General features: G+C 46.6%; 1 protein-coding gene across 1 annotated transcript; it reads right to left on the bottom strand.

Annotated features, from left to right (window-relative positions):
- Positions 1-294: 294 nt before the first annotated feature.
- On the bottom strand, positions 295-18,084 carry akt3b (v-akt murine thymoma viral oncogene homolog 3b). Its single transcript, XM_062388333.1, has 14 exons — positions 17,780-18,084; positions 12,146-12,634; positions 10,035-10,160; positions 9,833-9,944; positions 8,690-8,834; positions 8,045-8,176; positions 7,344-7,409; positions 7,161-7,229; positions 6,687-6,809; positions 6,474-6,602; positions 4,016-4,230; positions 2,764-2,851; positions 2,212-2,314; positions 295-895 (listed from the first exon to the last, which is right to left on the bottom strand). Exons 2-14 carry the CDS (start codon positions 12,189-12,191, stop codon positions 810-812), a joined length of 1,440 nt encoding a protein of 479 aa, XP_062244317.1. The 5' UTR covers positions 12,192-12,634; positions 17,780-18,084; the 3' UTR covers positions 295-809.
- Positions 18,085-19,248: the final 1,164 nt, after the last annotated feature.

Genomic DNA, 19,248 nt, shown 5'->3' with positions numbered 1-19,248 from the left:
AAAATGGGTTAAAGAAAAGACAAGAGAGCAAAGTGGTAACACTGCAGCGATGAGAGGAATGATACGGACTCGTCCTTCCTCCGGTTCCGTCTTTTCTGTTTTTCATCTGGAGACTGTGATGTCATCACCATGGGTTCGGGGAATGTGTGCTGCCATGGCAAATGGATGAGAAAGAAAATCTCTTTTTTTTTGTTTGTTTGTTTGTCGTTTTCTTTTTGAGTGGACCACGAGCCATGCACTTATTCTCGACTAAGGATGACCCCCCCCTCACAACCCGGACCCCCCCCCCCCTCCCAGAAAGAAACCAAACACCCTGTCGGTATGATACGAAACATCTGCACACGTAAGGCAACATTTTTGGTTCTTTTGTTCCCTAAAACGGCTCTTTCAAACCAAGTGCAAAAAGTCAAAATAAGAAGGAGAGGAGGAGGAGGAGGAGGAGGAGGAGGAGGAGGAGGAGGAAGAGAAGGACAGAAACAACAAAAAAAAACAGATGAACGCAACCTGGGTCGACAACTTAATACTGACGGAGAGAAAAGAATAAATAACAAAAACATTGCCTTCTGCAGTAAATTGCGCTGAAAATGTAGGAGACTTATTTTTTAGTGTGGGGAGACCGGCTGGAGTCTCTCCCACTGTGCAAAAACCTCTTTAAAGTCCCTAGAAAGACTTTCCCCGTCCGCGAGGAGGCAGAGAAGGAGAAAAAGAGGGGAGACTGGTTTTCTTTTTTCTTTTTTTCCTAAAATGGCTACGTGTTTTCCTCAAATGGCCTCGAAGGGGGACGACACTGGCTGGCCGGGCCGGAGCGCTCACTCCCGCCCGCTGGCCGAGTAGGAGAACTGTGGGAAGTGAGGCCTCCGCTCGTTGTCCGCCGCGTCCATCCCGTCCTCGTCGTCTGCAGAGACAATCAGTCAGTCAATCAATCAATCAATCAAATTGTATTTGTATAGCCCATATTCACAGATCACAGTTTGTCTCATCAGGCTTTAACATGGTGAGACATCCTCTGTCCTTCACCCTCAGCAAGAGTCAGGACAAACTACTAAAAACCTTTAACAGGTACAAATACACAGAAACCTCAGAGACACATGTGAGGACCCGTCTCCCAGGACGGACACAAGTCAACAGATGTCCAGTGAAGGAGACATCATCAGATTAAAGTTTTTAGCAGCATTGATGAGGGTAAACATTTTGAAGGATAACTTCAATACTATATATCAAGCAGTCCTGCTGCATCATAGTCTCTGGTCAGCAGCCAGCAAGACCATGATCCACCATCCAGATCAGATCCACTATAGTCCACAGTCATTGTCCACTGCCACCAGTTAAGATCCATCACCAGCTGCCACCTCGGTCGTGGTCCACCATCATTATCTGAATCATTATATCAACACTAAGCCTCACGTACACTCACGTCAGAAGTTCTCTGAGCAGAACAACATCGGGTCTGACAGTAAAGGATCGAAGCTGCTGATGATTCATAATGTCTACAGAGATCTCTTGAGTCTAAAGGTTGCTCACATCAGATCACCATGACACCTGACTCGGACTTTTATTCCATCCTCACACTTCAAGGATCTGTTAAATTAACACATTATATTATATTATACTGCATTACACTGCATATTGCAATTTGACACTGTTCACTGTTTTGTATTTTGCATTTCACTTTTTACATCTTTTATATATTTTTATTTAGATATGTTTATGTCTCAATAAATGTTACTTTGTATAAATATTAATAGGTGAGTAAATAAGAAGTAAATAGTGAGTAAATATATATTGTTTTTTTTTTATTGCTTTTCTTATGTGTGTTGTATTTATTGTGTTTTTATGATTCTGTGTTCATTGTATGCACCAATAACCAGAGCTAATTCCTGGTCGGTGTAAACACTTTCTGATTCTGGTTTTGATTGAATGACTGGTCCCCAGAGGATGAGCCTCTGACGTCGTGTCTCTGATGTTTGGTGCTAAAAATAAAATGCTAATATCTTCAGCTCGTTGAGACGTGATGAACTGTTCATGCTGCCAAAAAACATTCCTCTTGGAAAACTCATTTTAAGGTGCAACAGAAAAAAGCATTAAATGAGCATTAATATAATTAACGACCGGACTGACGTTAGCATGCTAAGAAGAAATGTCCGCGTGCTAACGTGCTAAACGAGGATGGTTCACATTAAAACCATACGGAGGCTTTCCAGTCGTGCTTACATTTCTCCGGCGGAGTGATGGTGATGGTCTGTGCTGTGAACTCCTCGTCAAAGTAGCGCGTGTCCGTCTCCGAGCTGACCTGGGGCTGGAAGGGGGGGACGAGCTGGACAGACAGGAAGCAGCACAACGTTTGTCTTTGTCAACAGAACAGCGTCTCAGGCTCGACCACAGAAGAAGGAGTCAAAAGTAAAGTTCTGTTTCTGTCTGAGACTTTTTATAAAGAAAAATAAAACATATCTGTTCAAACTCATCGGGAGCTTCCTGGTTAATAAAGTGAAATGTGAGTAGATGCTCTCAACCACTGACTCTTCTCTGAACATCTGATGTGGATTTTGCAGGACGGAGCAAAGTTCTGAGAAGTTCTGAGAAGCTCGCTGGACTCAGTCGTGTTTGGAGGAAGGATTTTAATAAATATGAGTTTTTTCTCTTCCTGTCTATTTTGGAGTTTTCATCCAGACGCTCTTTGATGAATGAGGTAACCCTGATCCCAGAATATCTCAGGTGCACTGTCTGAACACATCACCAGTGAAGATAAGAGGAAGACGCTCTCACCTTCTTGTCGTAGACGTCCTGCCAGTCGATTGTGCCAAAGAAACTGTGTCGCATGATCTCCTTCGCGTCATCCGGTCCGCCGCCCAGTCTGCCAGCGAGCGGGGGGGGGAGAGAAGGAGAAGACGTTGAAGTCAGACATCAAAGGCTGCTCTAACAAAGTCTCCATCAATGGGACCAGAATATCCACCTGCTACTTATCCCAAAATAACTGTGCGGGGGGGGGGGGGGGGGGGGGGGGGGGGGTGAGCGGGTTCGCTGCGTGAAGCAGGAGTCGCCTCTTCACGCCGTGCTCCTCGTTAGAGAGAGAGCGAGTCTCAGGGAGAATCAGAGCGAGCCAGAGTCATCTAAACAGCATGTTCACTGGATGACAACCAAGATGGCTCCTCTGATGAGGACATGAACCAGGATCACTTCCTCCAGGAACTCCACGGTCTAGTTTATCTGAGTTTGGGGGATATTATTTTTCCCCCTCAGGCCCTGGTGCACCACACCGCCCCCTGGAGGTGACGGCCATAGATCGGGGGGGAATTATAGATCTTCAGCTGACAGGGAGGGATTCAGAATAAACACTTCTTCTAATTCGACCACCACATTAATTTCTTCTACTTCTATTAAAGAGAGACGGTGAGAAACGAGGAGTGAGAGACGGGATGAGGTCACCACCCCCCCCCGGACTCGAACCCTGACCCCCCCCCCACGGGTCCTCAGAAACCAGCTGATCATGACGGGAGGTTAAACAACATCTTCATCTTTAAAATGCAGCGGAGGAAGACTCTGGTGTCGAGTTCTTCTTCCCGTACATCGATCTTCCTCTAAAATCCCATTAAAATCTCACTTTTTATTATTTTTAATGTTCAGATTATATTCCTGTTATTATTATTATTATTATTATTATTACGTTTTATTATTACAGCATCTGAAACCCTCTGCTCCTCGAGGTCTTGTCTACTACATGTCATCACCTCCACACGTCACAGCTGTGGACTTCAACAAACCTCTACTGACTACACAAAGGGCTCATCGGGGGAAACACACATCTGTCTGCTCAGGGGGTAAAGCGTATGATCCACCATTCAAGAAGATCAGTGGTTCGATTTCCGGCTGCACCCTAAATTACCCTGGACAGCTGCATATAGAAGCTTTGTGTCTAGAAAACCATTGAATTAAAGCTGTATGCTTGTGTCTTGATCTCACACTGTCCTGGTGATGGTTGGGTGCTTTGTTTTCCACATGTCTCTCTCCGTGTCCCTACCGTTTGTTGGGGTCCTTGATGAGCAGCCCCGACAGCAGCGACTTGGCGTCGGCCGACAGCGTTCGAGGGAACTTGATCTCCTCCATGAGGATGAGCTCAAACAGCTTCTCGTGGTCCTGGTTGTAGAACGGCAGACGGCCGCACATCATCTCATACGTCACCACGCCGAGACCCCACCAGTCCACCGCCCGCCCGTAGTCGTTGTCCTCCAGCACCTGATAGCATGGGATACAGACATATCATTATTATTATGATTCACATCTTCCTGAGATTCACATTCCTGTCGCTCTAAGTTTCTCCTCGCTGCTTTTGTCCTAAAATGTTTTTGCTTTATTTTCTTAATATCTTCATTCTCAAATCATTCAATTATTTTTTCCAGTATGTCCTTATGGAGGACCATACATGACATAAGTAAAAATAAATAAATAAATGTATAAATAAATACAGAAATAAATAAATAAATAAAAATGGAAATAAATAAATAAATACAGAAATAAATAAATAAATATGTTAATACCAAAAGAAATGTCAAAAGAAATGTCTTAAATATATTTTAACATTTATTTTTTCCCTGATACATTTCCTTTGCATTTGCAGTGTCCTTATGCTAATGACAAAGGCGGGCCTAACCGCAGTCTCATGCAGGATTGGTCACAGGAGTGTAATGATCCAGCCCTACTACTTCTGCCTTTCAATGCTGGTGTCCAGTAGCTGTTTGCAGCGTTGAGCCAGTTCACACTTAAAATGAACTAGTTCAAGTTCAGAGGGTTAGTTAAGGTTATTTTTTATTGGGATGATTTAGGTGTCAGTAGTCCTGACTGTGAGCGTCACGTCTCGTGTTGTACTGAGCACAAGGAGCGAGCCGAGAGGAGGAGGAGGAAACAGAAACTCCAGCTCGTTACAAACCACCTGCCGCCTCTGCTGTGATCATGAAGCCGCTGATCTCTGAGCAGATGGGACCAGAGAAGCTCTGTGTTTTCACTGTTTCCACTGTTCCACAGAGTCACTAACTGGCTGTTTCACGGTGAAGTGCTCAGGTCTCAGTCACTGCCCGTGTCTCTGAGCGAGTGTGTGGCGGAGCGCAGGGGCTGTGTGTGTGTAGCTCAGTTGACCAATCCTGCTCGAGACTGAGGTTAGGCCCGCCTTTCTCATTAGCATAAGGACACTGAAATCGAAAAATAAAAGTTGGAATAAATGCAGAATTAAATAAATCAATGTCTTAAACTTATTTCCACATTTATTTATTTATTTCCACTTTTATTGCAACTTTTATTTATTTCCACATTTATTTATTTCCACATTTCAGTGTCCTTATGCTAATGAGAAAGGCGGGCCTAACCTCAGTCTCGAGCAGGATTGGTCAACTGAGCTACACACACACAGCCCCTGCGCTCCGCCACACACTCGCTCAGAGACACGGGCAGTGACTGAGACTTGAGCACTTGAGCCAGTTAGTGACTCTGTGGAACAGTGGAAACAGTTGAAACACAGAGTTTCTCTGGTCACATCTGCTCAGAGATCAGCGGCTTCATGTTCAGAGCAGAGGCTGCAGGTGGTTTGTACCGAGCTGGAGTATCTGTTTCCTCCTCCTCCTCTCGGCTCGATCATTGTGCTCAGTACAACACGAGACGTGACGCACACAGTCAGGACTACTGACACCTAAATCATCCCAATAAAAAATAACCTTAACTAACCCTCTGAACTTGAACTAGTTCATTTTAAGTGTGAACTGGCTCAACGCTGCAAACAGCTACTGGACACCAGCATTGAAAGGCAGAAGTAGTAGGGCTGGATCATTACACTCCTGTGACCAATCCTGCATGAGACTGCGGTTAGGCCCGCCTTTCTCATTAGCATAAGGACACTGCAAATGCAAAGGAAATGTATCAGGGAAAAAATAAATGTTAAAATATATTTAAGACATTTCTTTTGACATTTCTTTTGGTATTAACATATTTATTTATTTATTTCTGTATTTATTTATTTATTTCCATTTTTATTTATTCATTTATTTATTTATTTCTGTATTTATTTATACATTTATTTATTTATTTATTTTTACTTATGTCATGTATGGTCCTCCATATGTCCTGACACTCTGTGAACAGGATGTAACTGTTAGGTATCTGCTGAGTGATTGAAACATCCGACTGAGGGACTTTTTAAAACCCAAGTTTCTCTCTCGAATCCTCCTAATGTTTAACAAAACCCTCACAAGCTTCACCCTGCTCCAGATTAGAAGAAGTGAAATCAGCTGCAGCCGTTCTACTAAAGAAAACACAGAGCAGCAGCTGGAGGAAACACGTCTGAGGAACTTCCACTTTGGTTTGAACGCCCAGATTCATGAGACACAATCTGAACGCTCAGTTTGAGTTGAGACAGAATGTGTCTGAACCTCTGGTGTCTCCTAACTCCTCAAACAAACATGCATGTTGTTCCTCTCGGTTTGACCTCTGACCTCAGGAGCCAGGTATTCTGGTGTTCCACAGAAGGTCTTCATGGTGGCAGTGTCGGTGATGCCTTCTTTGCACAGGCCGAAGTCGGTGATCTTGATGTGACCGTCTTTGTCCAACATGAGGTTCTCCAGCTGATGAGGAGAACAAGAGGAATGAATGAAATGCCTCTTACATCTTATATGTTTAAAATAATAAAACGTTGGGCGTCACTTTACCTTCAGATCACGATAAACGATCTTGGCAGAATGTAGGTAGTCGAGAGCCGAGACGATCTCTGCGCCGTAGAAACGGGTTCGGTCCTCTGAGAAAACTCTCTCTCTCGACAAGTGGAAAAACAGCTGCAAACAGAAAACAGAGGGACGTGAATACCAGGTCTGAACCGGGTCTGAACCGGGTCTGAACCGGGTCTGAACCAGGTCTGAACCAGGCCTGAACCGGGTCTGAACCGGGTCTGAACCCAGGTCTGAACCAGGTCTGAACAGGGTCTGAACCAGGCTCAACCAGGTCTGAACCGGGTCTGAACCCAGGTCTGAACCAGGTCTGAACCGGGTCTGAACCAGGCTCAACCAGGTCGGAACCGGGTCTGAACCCAGGTCTGAACCGGGTCTGAACCGGATCTTCCCTGCCACTTCCCCACCGGCCACCAGCTCTAAATCCCAGTATCAAGAACCAGTTCAGGGAGCGCTCACCTCTCCTCCGTTGACGTACTCCATCACGAAGCACAGCCGGTCCTTCGTCTGGAACGAGTACTTCAGAGACTGAAACACAGGAAACACGTTTGAACTCTTCTCCTGTTCTGTGATCTGATTTCACTGAATCCTCCAAAATCATGGTGTTCATTCTGAGCTCAGCGCCTCAGGAGAGATACTCACAGTTAGGAATGGATGTCGGGTATTTTTTAATACTCTACTTTCTGTTAGTGTGTGAGCGACTTCATCCTGTGACAAAAAGAGAAGAGGAGGCAGAGAGATCAGCGAGGACATGATGGTTGAGGATGGAAGGTGACAGGTCACATGCCAGGTCAGAGACACTGAAGGAATTTGAGTTTCAAATTTGGTTTCTTTTCTTGAAATTGATTGAAAATTGATTTGAAACCCAAAACTCATCAGGGAGATTGAAAGAAAACATGGTTTCTTTAAAAAAAATGACAGATTATCAACTGTCCGACGGTCTTTGAACTCATCACGTGTGAACCGGGATCAGGACGCTGTGGCTTCACCTTCAGGAGCTGTCATGTCGTCTGTATGTGAAACTGCTTCAACACGTGCAGCACATGTTTTAACAAGTACATACTGTTAAACAGAGAATTTAACTTTTGCTAAATAATCATATTTTCTTCTTAATGATCATTATAGTTCTTATTCCACTTCACACGATACGTGTTCTCAGCCGTGACTCAGCTGTTTCAACTGAGCTGCAGGTTTTTCTGTTGCAGTGAAAAACGAGGCCACAGAGTAAAAATGTGACGGAGCAGAAAACAACCGAGGGTGAAAATCACTTTTCAAAGCAGAAGGAGAAACAAACACAAACAACACAAACAACAAATAGAAGCTGATGAACGATTAAAAAGGACCTTGGCTATGATGACTTCTTTCTTCAGGATCTTCATGGCGTAGTAGGTGCCGCTCGCCTTCTCTCTCACCAGAATGACTTTCCCAAACGTGCCTTTGCCCAGAAGCTTCAGATAGTCGAAGTCAGTCATTGTCTGGACAGAGAAGCAGAGGCACGGTGAGAAGAAACCAACATTCACCACGCTCACCGTGAGGTCCTGGGTCCCGACCATCAGAACATCCTCACACTCACTTCAACCTCTGATTTGTGTAGCTGAGTTGTGTTATGCTTTCAGACGTTGTGTGATGATGGATCTATGATAACTTCACCATTTACAGTATTTGTGATATAAATCTAATTTCTGATTGACCACGATTCTGCTGCATTTTAAATAGGGACGTCAGCTGCATCAAAACAAGCGCTCCAACTTTCTTCAAGCACCACATGTTCTCTCCCTCAACCAATGACAACGCGGCGTTAGCCCACATGACGCAGAGTCGAGAGAAATAAATAAATTAAAACTGAAAAATCAACCGAATGAATCCAGAAGAAACCGCTGATAACCAGAGTCAATCCTGATCTCGATTCCAAACTAAAGAAATCCTGATTTCTCTGTGTTATGTTAAATGTTCTATGACACAGAGACGAGAGACGAGCTGTCCCTCACCTTCCGTTTGTAGTGGCCGATGGACGTGTCCATCTCCTCCTCGTTCACGTTCTCGATCTGGGACGTGGGGCTGCACAGGATTCCCTCCTCCTCCTGCTTGGCCAGAGAGTCTGCGACCGTCTGAATGGCCTCGGCCCACTCGTCCCTGCAGGTCACAGGATCAAGCACCAGCAGACGTGTGTTAGCTCAGCGAAGGAAACACACACATGATGACACACAACCAGATGTGTGTCGTCTACACTGGTCTGTATCCCCCCCCCTGGACATTATCACAGGCTCCTGTTAAACTTTGGATAATAGAACAAAACTAAAACTCTGTGTTTTCCACATCAGAACACTTCCTGCCTCTATCGGCTGTTTCTGTATTTTCTAGACAAATTGAAAAAAGCAGACGACTGTGTGCAACGTTCTCTTTTGTCAATAAGGAAAAACATCTGGAAGAAACGTGTATATATTGTACGTACAATAATATTAATGATAAATAAATCAATGCACATTAAGTTGTGTGGTGGAATGAAACAGTTGGACAGTTGGCGTCCAGCCTCAGCTCCACCCCCCCCCCCCCCCCCCCCCCCTTTCCTGTCTTTCTTCTTATTGTGTTGACTGAAGAGAATTTAAAACACACAACGAGAGGCCGGGATATATTTTGTATTTATCTAATGTCCGACCTTCCATATGTATTGAGTGGTAAATCCAAATCCATATTACTTGTGAGGAAGGCAGTTGATGCGTCTGCATTAAGAAAATTAAAGAAAATAGACAAACGACCTGAAAACATATTTTAACTGGATGATCGACATTTATCTTTTTGTCTTTTGATCTATTTTTCCAGCCTCGTTTCCTGAGCTATATTAAATCAAAAGGTTTCACAGAGTTTAAAATCCAAAACCTGGTTCACAACATTACTGGAACAAATATGAATTGAAATTTTGTATCTTTTAATCTCAATAGATATTCTAACAGTGTAGTGTGTAGTTCTTTACCAGCATTTATAACACTTGGTAGCACAGACATGTTTTATTTATTTTAAGTTAAAATGACATGTTTTGTTCAAAATAAAGATCTTAAATCATTTAAAAATCAAACATTCATTTATTCTTCTCCTGAGACAGACGGATCTGTCCCCGGGGGACGAGGACTCACCTCTCGTCGGGCGTGTCCACGTGGAAAGTCCTCTCGATGACGGTGGTCCACTGCAGACAGCGGATGATGAAGGTGTTGGGCTTGGGCCGCTCCGTCTTCATCAGCTGACATTCTGGAGGTCACACAGAGCCGAGGAGCTGTAAGACTTCTTCTTTCAAACGTACAGAAACAACTCGTGACGACAGGACGTTGAGGATCTTACTTGCTACAGAGAAGTTGTTGAGCGGATAGGCCAAGTCCGAGTCCTGGGGTTTGTCCTTGTAGCCGATGAAGGAGCCGTCCGACTTCAGCAGGAAGTAGCGCGGTCGCCAGTTCTTGATGTACTCACCTGGAGGGGGGGGGGGGGGGGGGGCACACAGACAGGTCACATCCTGCTGCACTCACCTGAGTTCAGACCTGATTATCATTCATTCCATTATTTATGTTTTCATCTTTATACACGAGTGCTGTCCTGCAGGTTGAGAGGATCATCCACTGAAGCCCTGCGCTCCCACTCCCCCGCTTGAGCTCAGATCAGCTTGAGCTCAGATCTGCTTGAGCTCAGATCTGCTTGAGCTCAGATCTGCTTGAGCTCAGATCTGCTTGAGCTCAGATCAGCTCGAGCTCAGATCAGCTTGAGCTCAGATCTGCTTGAGCTCAGATCAGCTTGAGCTCAGATCTGCTTGAGCTCAGATCTGCTTGAGCTCAGATCTGCTTGAGCTCAGATCTGCTCTAGCTCAGATCTGCTCGAGCTCAGATCAGCTCGAGCTCAAACTGTTCCTCAAAGATGGTTTCCCTCTTTTCAGGTAGTTCTCTTCAGACTGATCTCTGTTCAGTTTGGTTTTAATTTGATGATATAAAAAACAGGCTGAGACGTCATGATTGACAGCTGAGACTGACTCCTGATTGGTCGAGGCCAAAGATCCATCCCACGATCAGGATGCACAGACTGACTCCAAACGAGGCCAAAGGTCAAGTGGACAGTTTGTGTCCCAGATACTAAGAGAGGACGTGTCTTCATATCTTTATTTACAGTCTGTGGTCAAAACCTGAAACAGACTCATCAGTGGTAACACACTCATCTTTATACCATTACAAAAATAAACTCTATAAAAAACATCCCAGACGTTAAACAGCACAGAGACACTTTCAGGTCAGTGTTTGTGCGACGGTTGTGTTACTGGGGACTGAATTATAAGAGCACACAAAGGTGCAATAAACAATCCAGGGCCTTGTGGGGGGGGGGCCAAAGAGGAAGGAACCAGTGTGAGGTCATCCTCTGTATGCTCATAGCGGCGCAGGGAAACTTCCCCTTGTGCCAGCCAACACAGCTCTGAGCAGACTAACACACCTCCAGCCTGCATGCACACACACAGACACACACACACAGAAAGCAGTGTGGGAATTAACACACAAGCTCGGACTGGGCTGCAGGCCGGCAGAGCTGCCCCCCCCCCCTCCACTCCCAGGTAAACAAGCATTGTGTGGAAGAGCTGTTCTTCAAACTGGCTCAGGCCGTGTCCACACTGAGGTGGACAGACACAGAGACACAGAGACACGTCTAACTGATGCTGGACAACAACTACACAAACCCTTCTGAGTGACTGCATCTGAAAATGATCCTGTCATGAAGAATCTGACTCTGTCGGACTTTTGTCATCAAGAATTATTCTCTGAGAAATCTGTGAAAATCTAGAAAAACCTCTCACGATAAAGAAGAGAGTGATAAAGAGGTTAACGACTTCTTTCTTTCCTTCTACGTAGTTTTGTGGAAAACTGTTCTCCAGTTTTTGTGTAACTGCTGACAAACAAACACACTGCTGCTCAGGAGGTCACGTGCCTCATGAAACCACCTTTTAATTTTCTAGATTTTTATTCCATCTGTACAAAGGAGGAGATCTTCTGGAACTGGTCAGTGCTGGTTACCGTCTACATGCACACACTCAGACTGTTGAGAGGGAGCTACAGATGTTTGTGTGCAGAACTATCGATCATGTGCTCGCTCACGCCATCGTCAACAATGTTTTTACCGTCCACGCAGACAGTCAGACGTCCTAGCTGCAGCTGTGCACGTGAACCTTTCGCTCTTTGGTCTGTGAGCCCGTCACTCAGAATCGAGTGCGTCCACATGCACCCCCGCTACTTCCAGAGATTGAATGAATTCTGTGAGAAATTCCTGGATCTGCCCATTTTATAGGTATCGAAATGTAATGAGTTCTTTCCTGCCCAATAGAATCTCCTTCTAACCCGTGAAGTCGTTTCCTGCTGAGAGGAAACACAGCCTCCCGGGTGGGGGGGCGATAGAACAGCCGAACAGAGCAGAACCCTCCTCACCTCGTTTCTGGACCCAGCCTTCCTTCACGACGTTCTGGTCGCTCATGGTGGCTTCTCCTGGGCGCCCGCTCTCCCAGTTCTCCCAGTGTGGTGGGCGTGAAGGGGACAGCTGACGGAGGGGCGGCGGGGCAGTGGGTTCGGGTGAAGCTCAGTCAGCTGTCCGTCTGACCGCTCGACCTCCGACCTGCCTGCGCCCGCTCTCTCTCCCCTGACCTCAGATCTGTCTGTAGCCTCTCGGCCTCTCTCTCACTTTGCCACGATCACGTTCTCTTTCCTTCTTCCTCTCGTCCCGACGACCCAACCTCACTTTTCTTAAGATGCTTTCTATCTTACTCCCCTCTTTTAATCGTTACCCCCCCTTCTCTCTTTCTCCCTCCCTCCTTCTTGCCCTCTGCTTCTCAGTCCCTTGCTCTCCTCAACTGCTTCTTCTTCTTCTTCTTCTTCTTCTTCTCCTCCTCGTGTGTTCAGGCGCTCCGGTGGTGAGTCAGCCTGGAAGGAAACGGAGGCAGAGAAAGGAGTAAAAACAGAGAGAGCGGGTCAGTGGATCGTTTCCCTCGTCGCACAGCGAGCACAGCAGGTCACACTCATTGTTCAGAGCCTTAACACACTTCCTGCCCCCTTGCCTCCTTCTATCCTTCCTTTGCTCCCTCCACTTTCGTTTCATTCCCTCTTTCCCTTCTTCTTTAGCTCGCCCCTTCGCCGGACTTCGCCTACTTCTCTTCATGCTCCTTCTCAATTATCCTTGTCTCCTCATACCCTTCACTCGTTCATATCTCCTCCTCCTTCCTTTCCCAACATTGTACCTCCTCTTCTCCCTCCTTCGTTTCTTCTTTACCTCCTTTTCAACTCCTCCTCATCTCTCTCCTCATTCATTACTTCTCTCCCTCCATCTTGCCTCCCTCATTTTCCTCACTTGTCTGTCATGACTTGACTACTTTTCCGTAAACTTTTTTACTTCCTCATCTCCTTCCTTCCTCGACAAGGTCTTCAACCTCTTTTCCTCGTTCCTCCCTCTTTCTCACCTTCTTCCTTTCCTCCTGGCCTAAAATCTTTCCTTCCCCTTTTCCTCCTCACCTCACTCACCCTCTCATTTCAGCCCTTCTCTAACTACTTCTCCTCCAGCTTTATAACCTTTTCATCATTCTTCCTTCCTTTCTTCATTACCACCCTTCCTCACTCTCTTTCCACATCCATCCACCATTAACCTGACTCCTTCTCTCCTTTCCTCCCTTAGTTACCACCTCTTCTCCTCCCTCTGTGTCTGGCTCCCTTTAAATGTCCCTAGTTTCCTCCTTCATCCTCACAGAACTCCTACCTCCCTACTTCCCTCTCCCTTCCTAATTTTCTTCCCTCCTTTCCTCTTCACATCCTCCTGTACTTCAATCCTCCTTTTGTCCCCTCCTTTCTTCACTAGCTCCTTCTTTCCCTCCCTTCTCTCCATCAGTGTTTCAAACTACCTTTTCCCCTACTTTTGACCTCTTCTTCTTCTTCTTCTTTTTCTTCTTTCCTTCCTTCTTTGTCACATTCCAGCTATCACTTCATCCTTCTTAAAAGTCCAGTAACTCCCTCTCTTCCCCTTCCTTCTTTATTTATATCCCTCCTTCACTAGCACCTACTCGCCTCACTCACTCCTTCTCTCCTCCACAACCCCACATACAAACGGGTAAAAACATAAAAGACAACAAATAGTTTTACAATAATAATAAGACTCAATTAAATAAATAAACAAAGGGACAATGGGAGGGATGATGCAGACTCTGCACGTCCTGAATGTACCACATGTTTGTTATATTGTAATGATGTCATTTCATCATGACATCATCGTGACGTCATTTATACCACAGGATGACGAATGATAGGTAAATCTAAATAAACCCTGACTCTTTGTCTCCGACCCTATTGGTTTCATATTTGATGCATAACTTCACTATATGACATCATTTCGTGAGTTTATAATTGTATAAACTTTATATCATCATCCTGGAAACCCCTCCTGACTTCTTCATGACATCATTGATCATGTGGAATCATTTTCTGATCAATTTCAGCTTTTCTAAGTTTTTTCTGTTTGACCAATTTAAACAAAAAAATAATCATCTGGATTCCAAACGTCTTAATACACACACAGAGAGAATGACCTCATTTAAAAGGGAAGTGACTAAATGAGACGACAGGAGCGTAAACAAAAACACCAACGTACTCACTGGTTCCTGTCAACGGCCTCTTTGTGTTCATGCTCACACTCAAACTGACTCTGAGACACAACTTGTATCACGACACAGGTCAACAGGACCTGGAGACCTCTGCCCCGACCTGCAGCCTCTCCATTCACCATTGGTTGACATGATTTTGTTTTGATTGTGAGCGATATTCATTTCTGTAGTAATCCAAAAGCACAAGAAGAAACCCCATTGGCTGCTTGTCGAGGGAAACAGGCTGATGTGAGTTTCGTGGTTGGTTCATAAAACACACACACCCAGTTCTCCCACAAGAGGACACAACAACAGAGCAGATAACCGCCCGGCTACATGGACCCAGGGCCCCACTTCATCAAATACACAATGTGCAGGCTGTGCTACATATCAGATAATCACTGACGCAGGTTAATCACTTCATCGATTCAACAGATTGACCGAGAAACAATATGCAACTCTTTTAATAATCTTCCGTTTGTTTAGAGTACTTTCTCCGGTTCCTTGGTTTTTATGACAACGAGCTGGACTCCTAGCAGAGGAAATATCTGAAGACGTCACAATGGACGATGTTCACTTACTGACGTTGACGACAGTAACGTCAGTAAGTGAATCTCTAATCTCTAATTTGTTGGTGATAATCGTTAGTGATGTTGCCAACAGCTGTGATCTACGAGCAGGTTACAGGCTCCTGATCAATACCTGGGGTTCAAACCACAGCTGGGGGGGGGGGGGGAATTCCTTCACCTCACCTGCTTTAATCCCTGTTCTCCCTCATTGTTGATTACCTGTTCCCTCCGTCTCTCTCCTGACTCCTCTCACAACCTTCTGACCTTTCTCCTCTACAAACCTCCTCTTCACCTTCTCAGTCCACATGTCCCTCAAACGCCCTCAAGCTCAGAACACCTCGGGTTCACTGCAGTCACATTTCTAATGTTTGCGAGGATCTCCTCAAACCTCTCTGAAGATGAACACAACATGAAAGATCACTTCATACAATCCAGAGACTCAGCACCCAGAGAGCTGCTGACACTAACCTGAGAACCAAGGCCCCAAAAACAACAATTAAACATCAGCACTGTCCTCAAATTTATTGCTAAAACGCTTCAGACAAACAAAATCTCTTGTCCAGGTCACACAACTGTATTTAAAGGCGAGTTTCAGGTCACGTTCACACCTTGTTAGGATCAGAGCTTCAGACTCTTCAGTTCAGTCTGAACCTGAACATCAGGTGTGAACGGTTCCTCAGAGCAGAGAGGAGTTCTGGGTCTGGATCAAACTGAACCAGAAGAAGCTGAAGAAGAAGAAAAAGCTGCAGTCTTCACCTCCAACGATGGAACGTTTGAACCACAAGGACGTTCATTTGGTGTATTTTAACTATTGTTGTATACTGTGTAGTACTGTGTAGTACTGTGGAGTAATGCGCCTGGAGGTGCTGATGCTGGTAGTGATACCATCAGGATGTAACCGTGTCACCAGTTGAAGCACTTCCTTCAAACAGAAAGTCTTCCACACACTCTGATGACAACACACTGACGTCAGACAACGTCTACAAACCCATTTCTACGACTCGACAGATCTAGGTTCATGTCACGAACAATATGAGATTAGTAAACAGATGAATGAGACAGAGGGAGAGAGAAGCAACGTCTACACCGGATCGGTAAGTTCTGGTTTCTGGAGGTCTGGTGTATTCAGGCTGTAAACAATGACACGTGTTCATGATGTGAGCTGCATATCGAATTAGTGAAGACTGTTTACACTGTTCCACAAACGTCCCAGTGAGGCCGAGGCGATACGTCTGCACATGAAAGGGTACTAAGGTAAATAAACCTGATCAGACAGAGATTAAGAAGAATACAGCGTGTTCCTCTGTTAGAGTACACGGTATGCGAGAAAAAACTCCTTTATAAATATATAAATATGTAATGGTGTCTGGTTTTATAAACAGAATCATTAATTTGGAGAGCAGATGTTGAGATCACATAATCATGATATGATTCTGTCAGAGAACGACTTCACTCTGCTGCTCTTCCTCCTGAATCTAAAAGAAGTCCAGAGACAATCTGTCCCCACAGCTTTTTGTTTGTTAAGACTGTTTCCTCACACTTTGATCAAATCCCTGTGTCTGGACGGCGGGACACAAACCTCTGAAATGACTCTGGAGGTAGATGTTTCCCTGCTCGGTGGCAGCAGAGCCACAGTGAGTCATGAACCTATCACTTCATCACAGAGCGGCCTCCACCTCCTCCTGCTGCTGGGATTCAACCATGAAACCTGGATCTGTTCATATGAACGTGTCAGTGGAGCTGGTTCTGCCCCAGTAGCAGGTTCCATCTCCTCACTGCTCATGGTTCCTGTATAATTTAATCCATAATGAGAGAAAATGACCTCCCTGTGAAGCCTGTGAGTCACAACGAGTCAGGGAGGATGGAAGAAGCTGCACATGTTGTGTTATGGTGGCAGACACATTCTCCAACAATGGGGGGGCTGGGAAACCAGAGTGAGCCCCCAATGACAACAAAAACAATGGCTGACAGGGGCAGCCGCTTCTCAGGAGCCGGCTCAGAGCGGCGGCCCCCGGTGCTACCGACACCCCGGGCCCGGCAGCAGCCCCGGCCCGGCCGGCCTCCGGGCTCCGGGCCGCGGTTCGGCTCCAGCCCCGCACACAAACAAACAAACACCGAAACAACAGCTATTGTTTCAAGGGCGTGTGGTGTCATTAACTGTTACATAACAACATCCGCTCGCTGGGCTCCATTATGTTTTAATGGCGAGTGGGATGTCTGGCGGGGAGTCCCGGTACCGATTGGTCACCGGGAGCGGCGCGCTCCGGGAGCCGGGGTGTGAGGCAGGCCGGTGCGCGGCGGCTCGGCGGCAGGAGCCAGGGATGCTAGCGGGGGGTGCTGCAGCTGGGGGGGGATGCTACAGCTAGCGTTAGCCGGCTGGAGGCGGGTTAGCATAGCAGGCAGGCGGCGGGGCCGTGCTCATCATCCCGGGGGTTTTATTTACTGAACCCGGGCAGAGACGCGACGCCCCTGGAGGCACCGCGGGGGGGGGAGGAGGAGGGACGGAGGGAGGTCAGGGAGGTGGTGGCTCGGGGAGAGGAACGGGGGAGGTCGTCCACCGGGGAGATGGGCCGAGGCCAGACGGACGGTTCCGCTCCCTCCCTCCCTGCCTCGCTCGCTCCCACGGAGGCGGCAGCATCCCGGCGGCGCATCCCTCCCAGACGGGCGGATGACGAAGCAGCGGCGGCGGCGACAGCCCGCTAACGGCGGCTAGCTAGCGAGCTAACCTCCGCTCCCACCCGGACACGAACCCGCTCCCCGCGCCGCCCCGAAAGCGACGACCCCCGGCCCCGCGTCCCCTCCGCCTCTCTCCCCGCACACGACCCCCGCATCCAGCCCTGCACAACGAGAGCGGGTCAGTGGAAAATATTCACCTGGTGGTCGAGGACCGACGGGGATGCCCCCTCCTCCTCCTCCCGCTGCTCCTCTACGGGCACTGGAGCATCCGACGGAGGAACGTCCCTCAGCGGCGAACCCGGGAGGAGGACAGCGCTGGATCCATGGCCGCCGGTGACCGTGAAGCCCGAAACAGGAGGCGTGTTGTGCGGGTGTGTGTCTGTGTGCGTGCGGGTCCCGGACAGACTGCGGCGGCTCGCAGGCAGACACACGGACGGACAGACGGACCCGCTCGGCTCCTGCTCCTCCGCAGCTCCGCCAGGAAACGTCGCTTCGCTTCGGCTCGCGTCACGTTCACTGGGAGGACTCCTGCTGCGTTCAGGGGCTGTCGGGCATCGCAGCCCCGACGACTCAGCGGGACACATCCAGGGGGTCAATGTGGCCATGGCGTGCAAACACACAACTGAATAACCTCAACCAAGATGCCAGAAGTCAATGTGTACTGAACAGATCACCATGTCACCTTTTCTTGTACCTTGTATTTTAAGTTTTACTCTTGCATTGTTTTAAACATCTGTAAAGCTTCAGTTATTTATCGTTAAATCTTTATTTATATTTGCCTTCAGTACTCTACATCGGCTACTTGTGTCTTTCAATAAACGGATACTTAAAATTATTAATATATCTTTGTCTTAGATTTCATGCACATCTAATAAAACATCTAAAACCACAAACATTGTCAAACGGGGTCTAAAGCATGAACTGTAAATTAAAGGTGCAGAGTTTAGAATCTAGTGACGTCTTGTGGGGACATGTCATGTTACAGACAGAGAACCTGTTGTAGCTTCAGTCGCATAAAAACTCAAAAGGTTCAGTTTGTCCAGTCTGGGCTACTGTAGAAAACATGGCTGCCTCCGTAGAGAGGACCCGCTCCTGATGTAAATATAAATGTAGATATAAAGTATTTAAATATAAATATCCATTCTAAGGTGAAAAAACAACAATTCATACAATTTCGACCAAACACACAATTTTTGCACACAACCTTTAACACAACCAACATGATGGCTCCCTAAAAGTGAAGTCACAGCGTCTCAGTTGCCCCCTGGTGGCTGGTTGGGGTATAGGTCGTAAACCTCAGTCGTGTTGGTTGGGTCAGGACTCTCTCCGGAGTTTATCTTTCACGCGTGACGACACTATTAGGAATCTCCGGAGCATCCCGGGGAGGCAGGATGTGACCTGCTGCTGTGGCACTTTGACACTAGAGGACGTCGGAGTCGTACAGTAACAGCTGAGCCTGGCTTCCTGTTTGATCTTCTACTGGATAAATGGAGTGAATCCTTCAGCAGGTGGCTGCCCACCTTCAGGCTGGTTCTGCAGTTTTGAGTTATGTGGGAACCGGTGGAATTCTCTGTAATATTGTCAGATTTGAAGCCGAACATGTAAAGTGCCCTGAGATAATGAATGTTGTGATTCTGTGAAATATATAATAATAAGACTGGACGAG

This window comes from Platichthys flesus, chromosome 5 (assembly GCF_949316205.1).
Source record: "Platichthys flesus chromosome 5, fPlaFle2.1, whole genome shotgun sequence".
Lineage (NCBI taxonomy): Eukaryota > Metazoa > Chordata > Actinopteri > Pleuronectiformes > Pleuronectidae > Platichthys > Platichthys flesus.
This window is presented reverse-complemented; position numbering and strand designations above follow the sequence as displayed.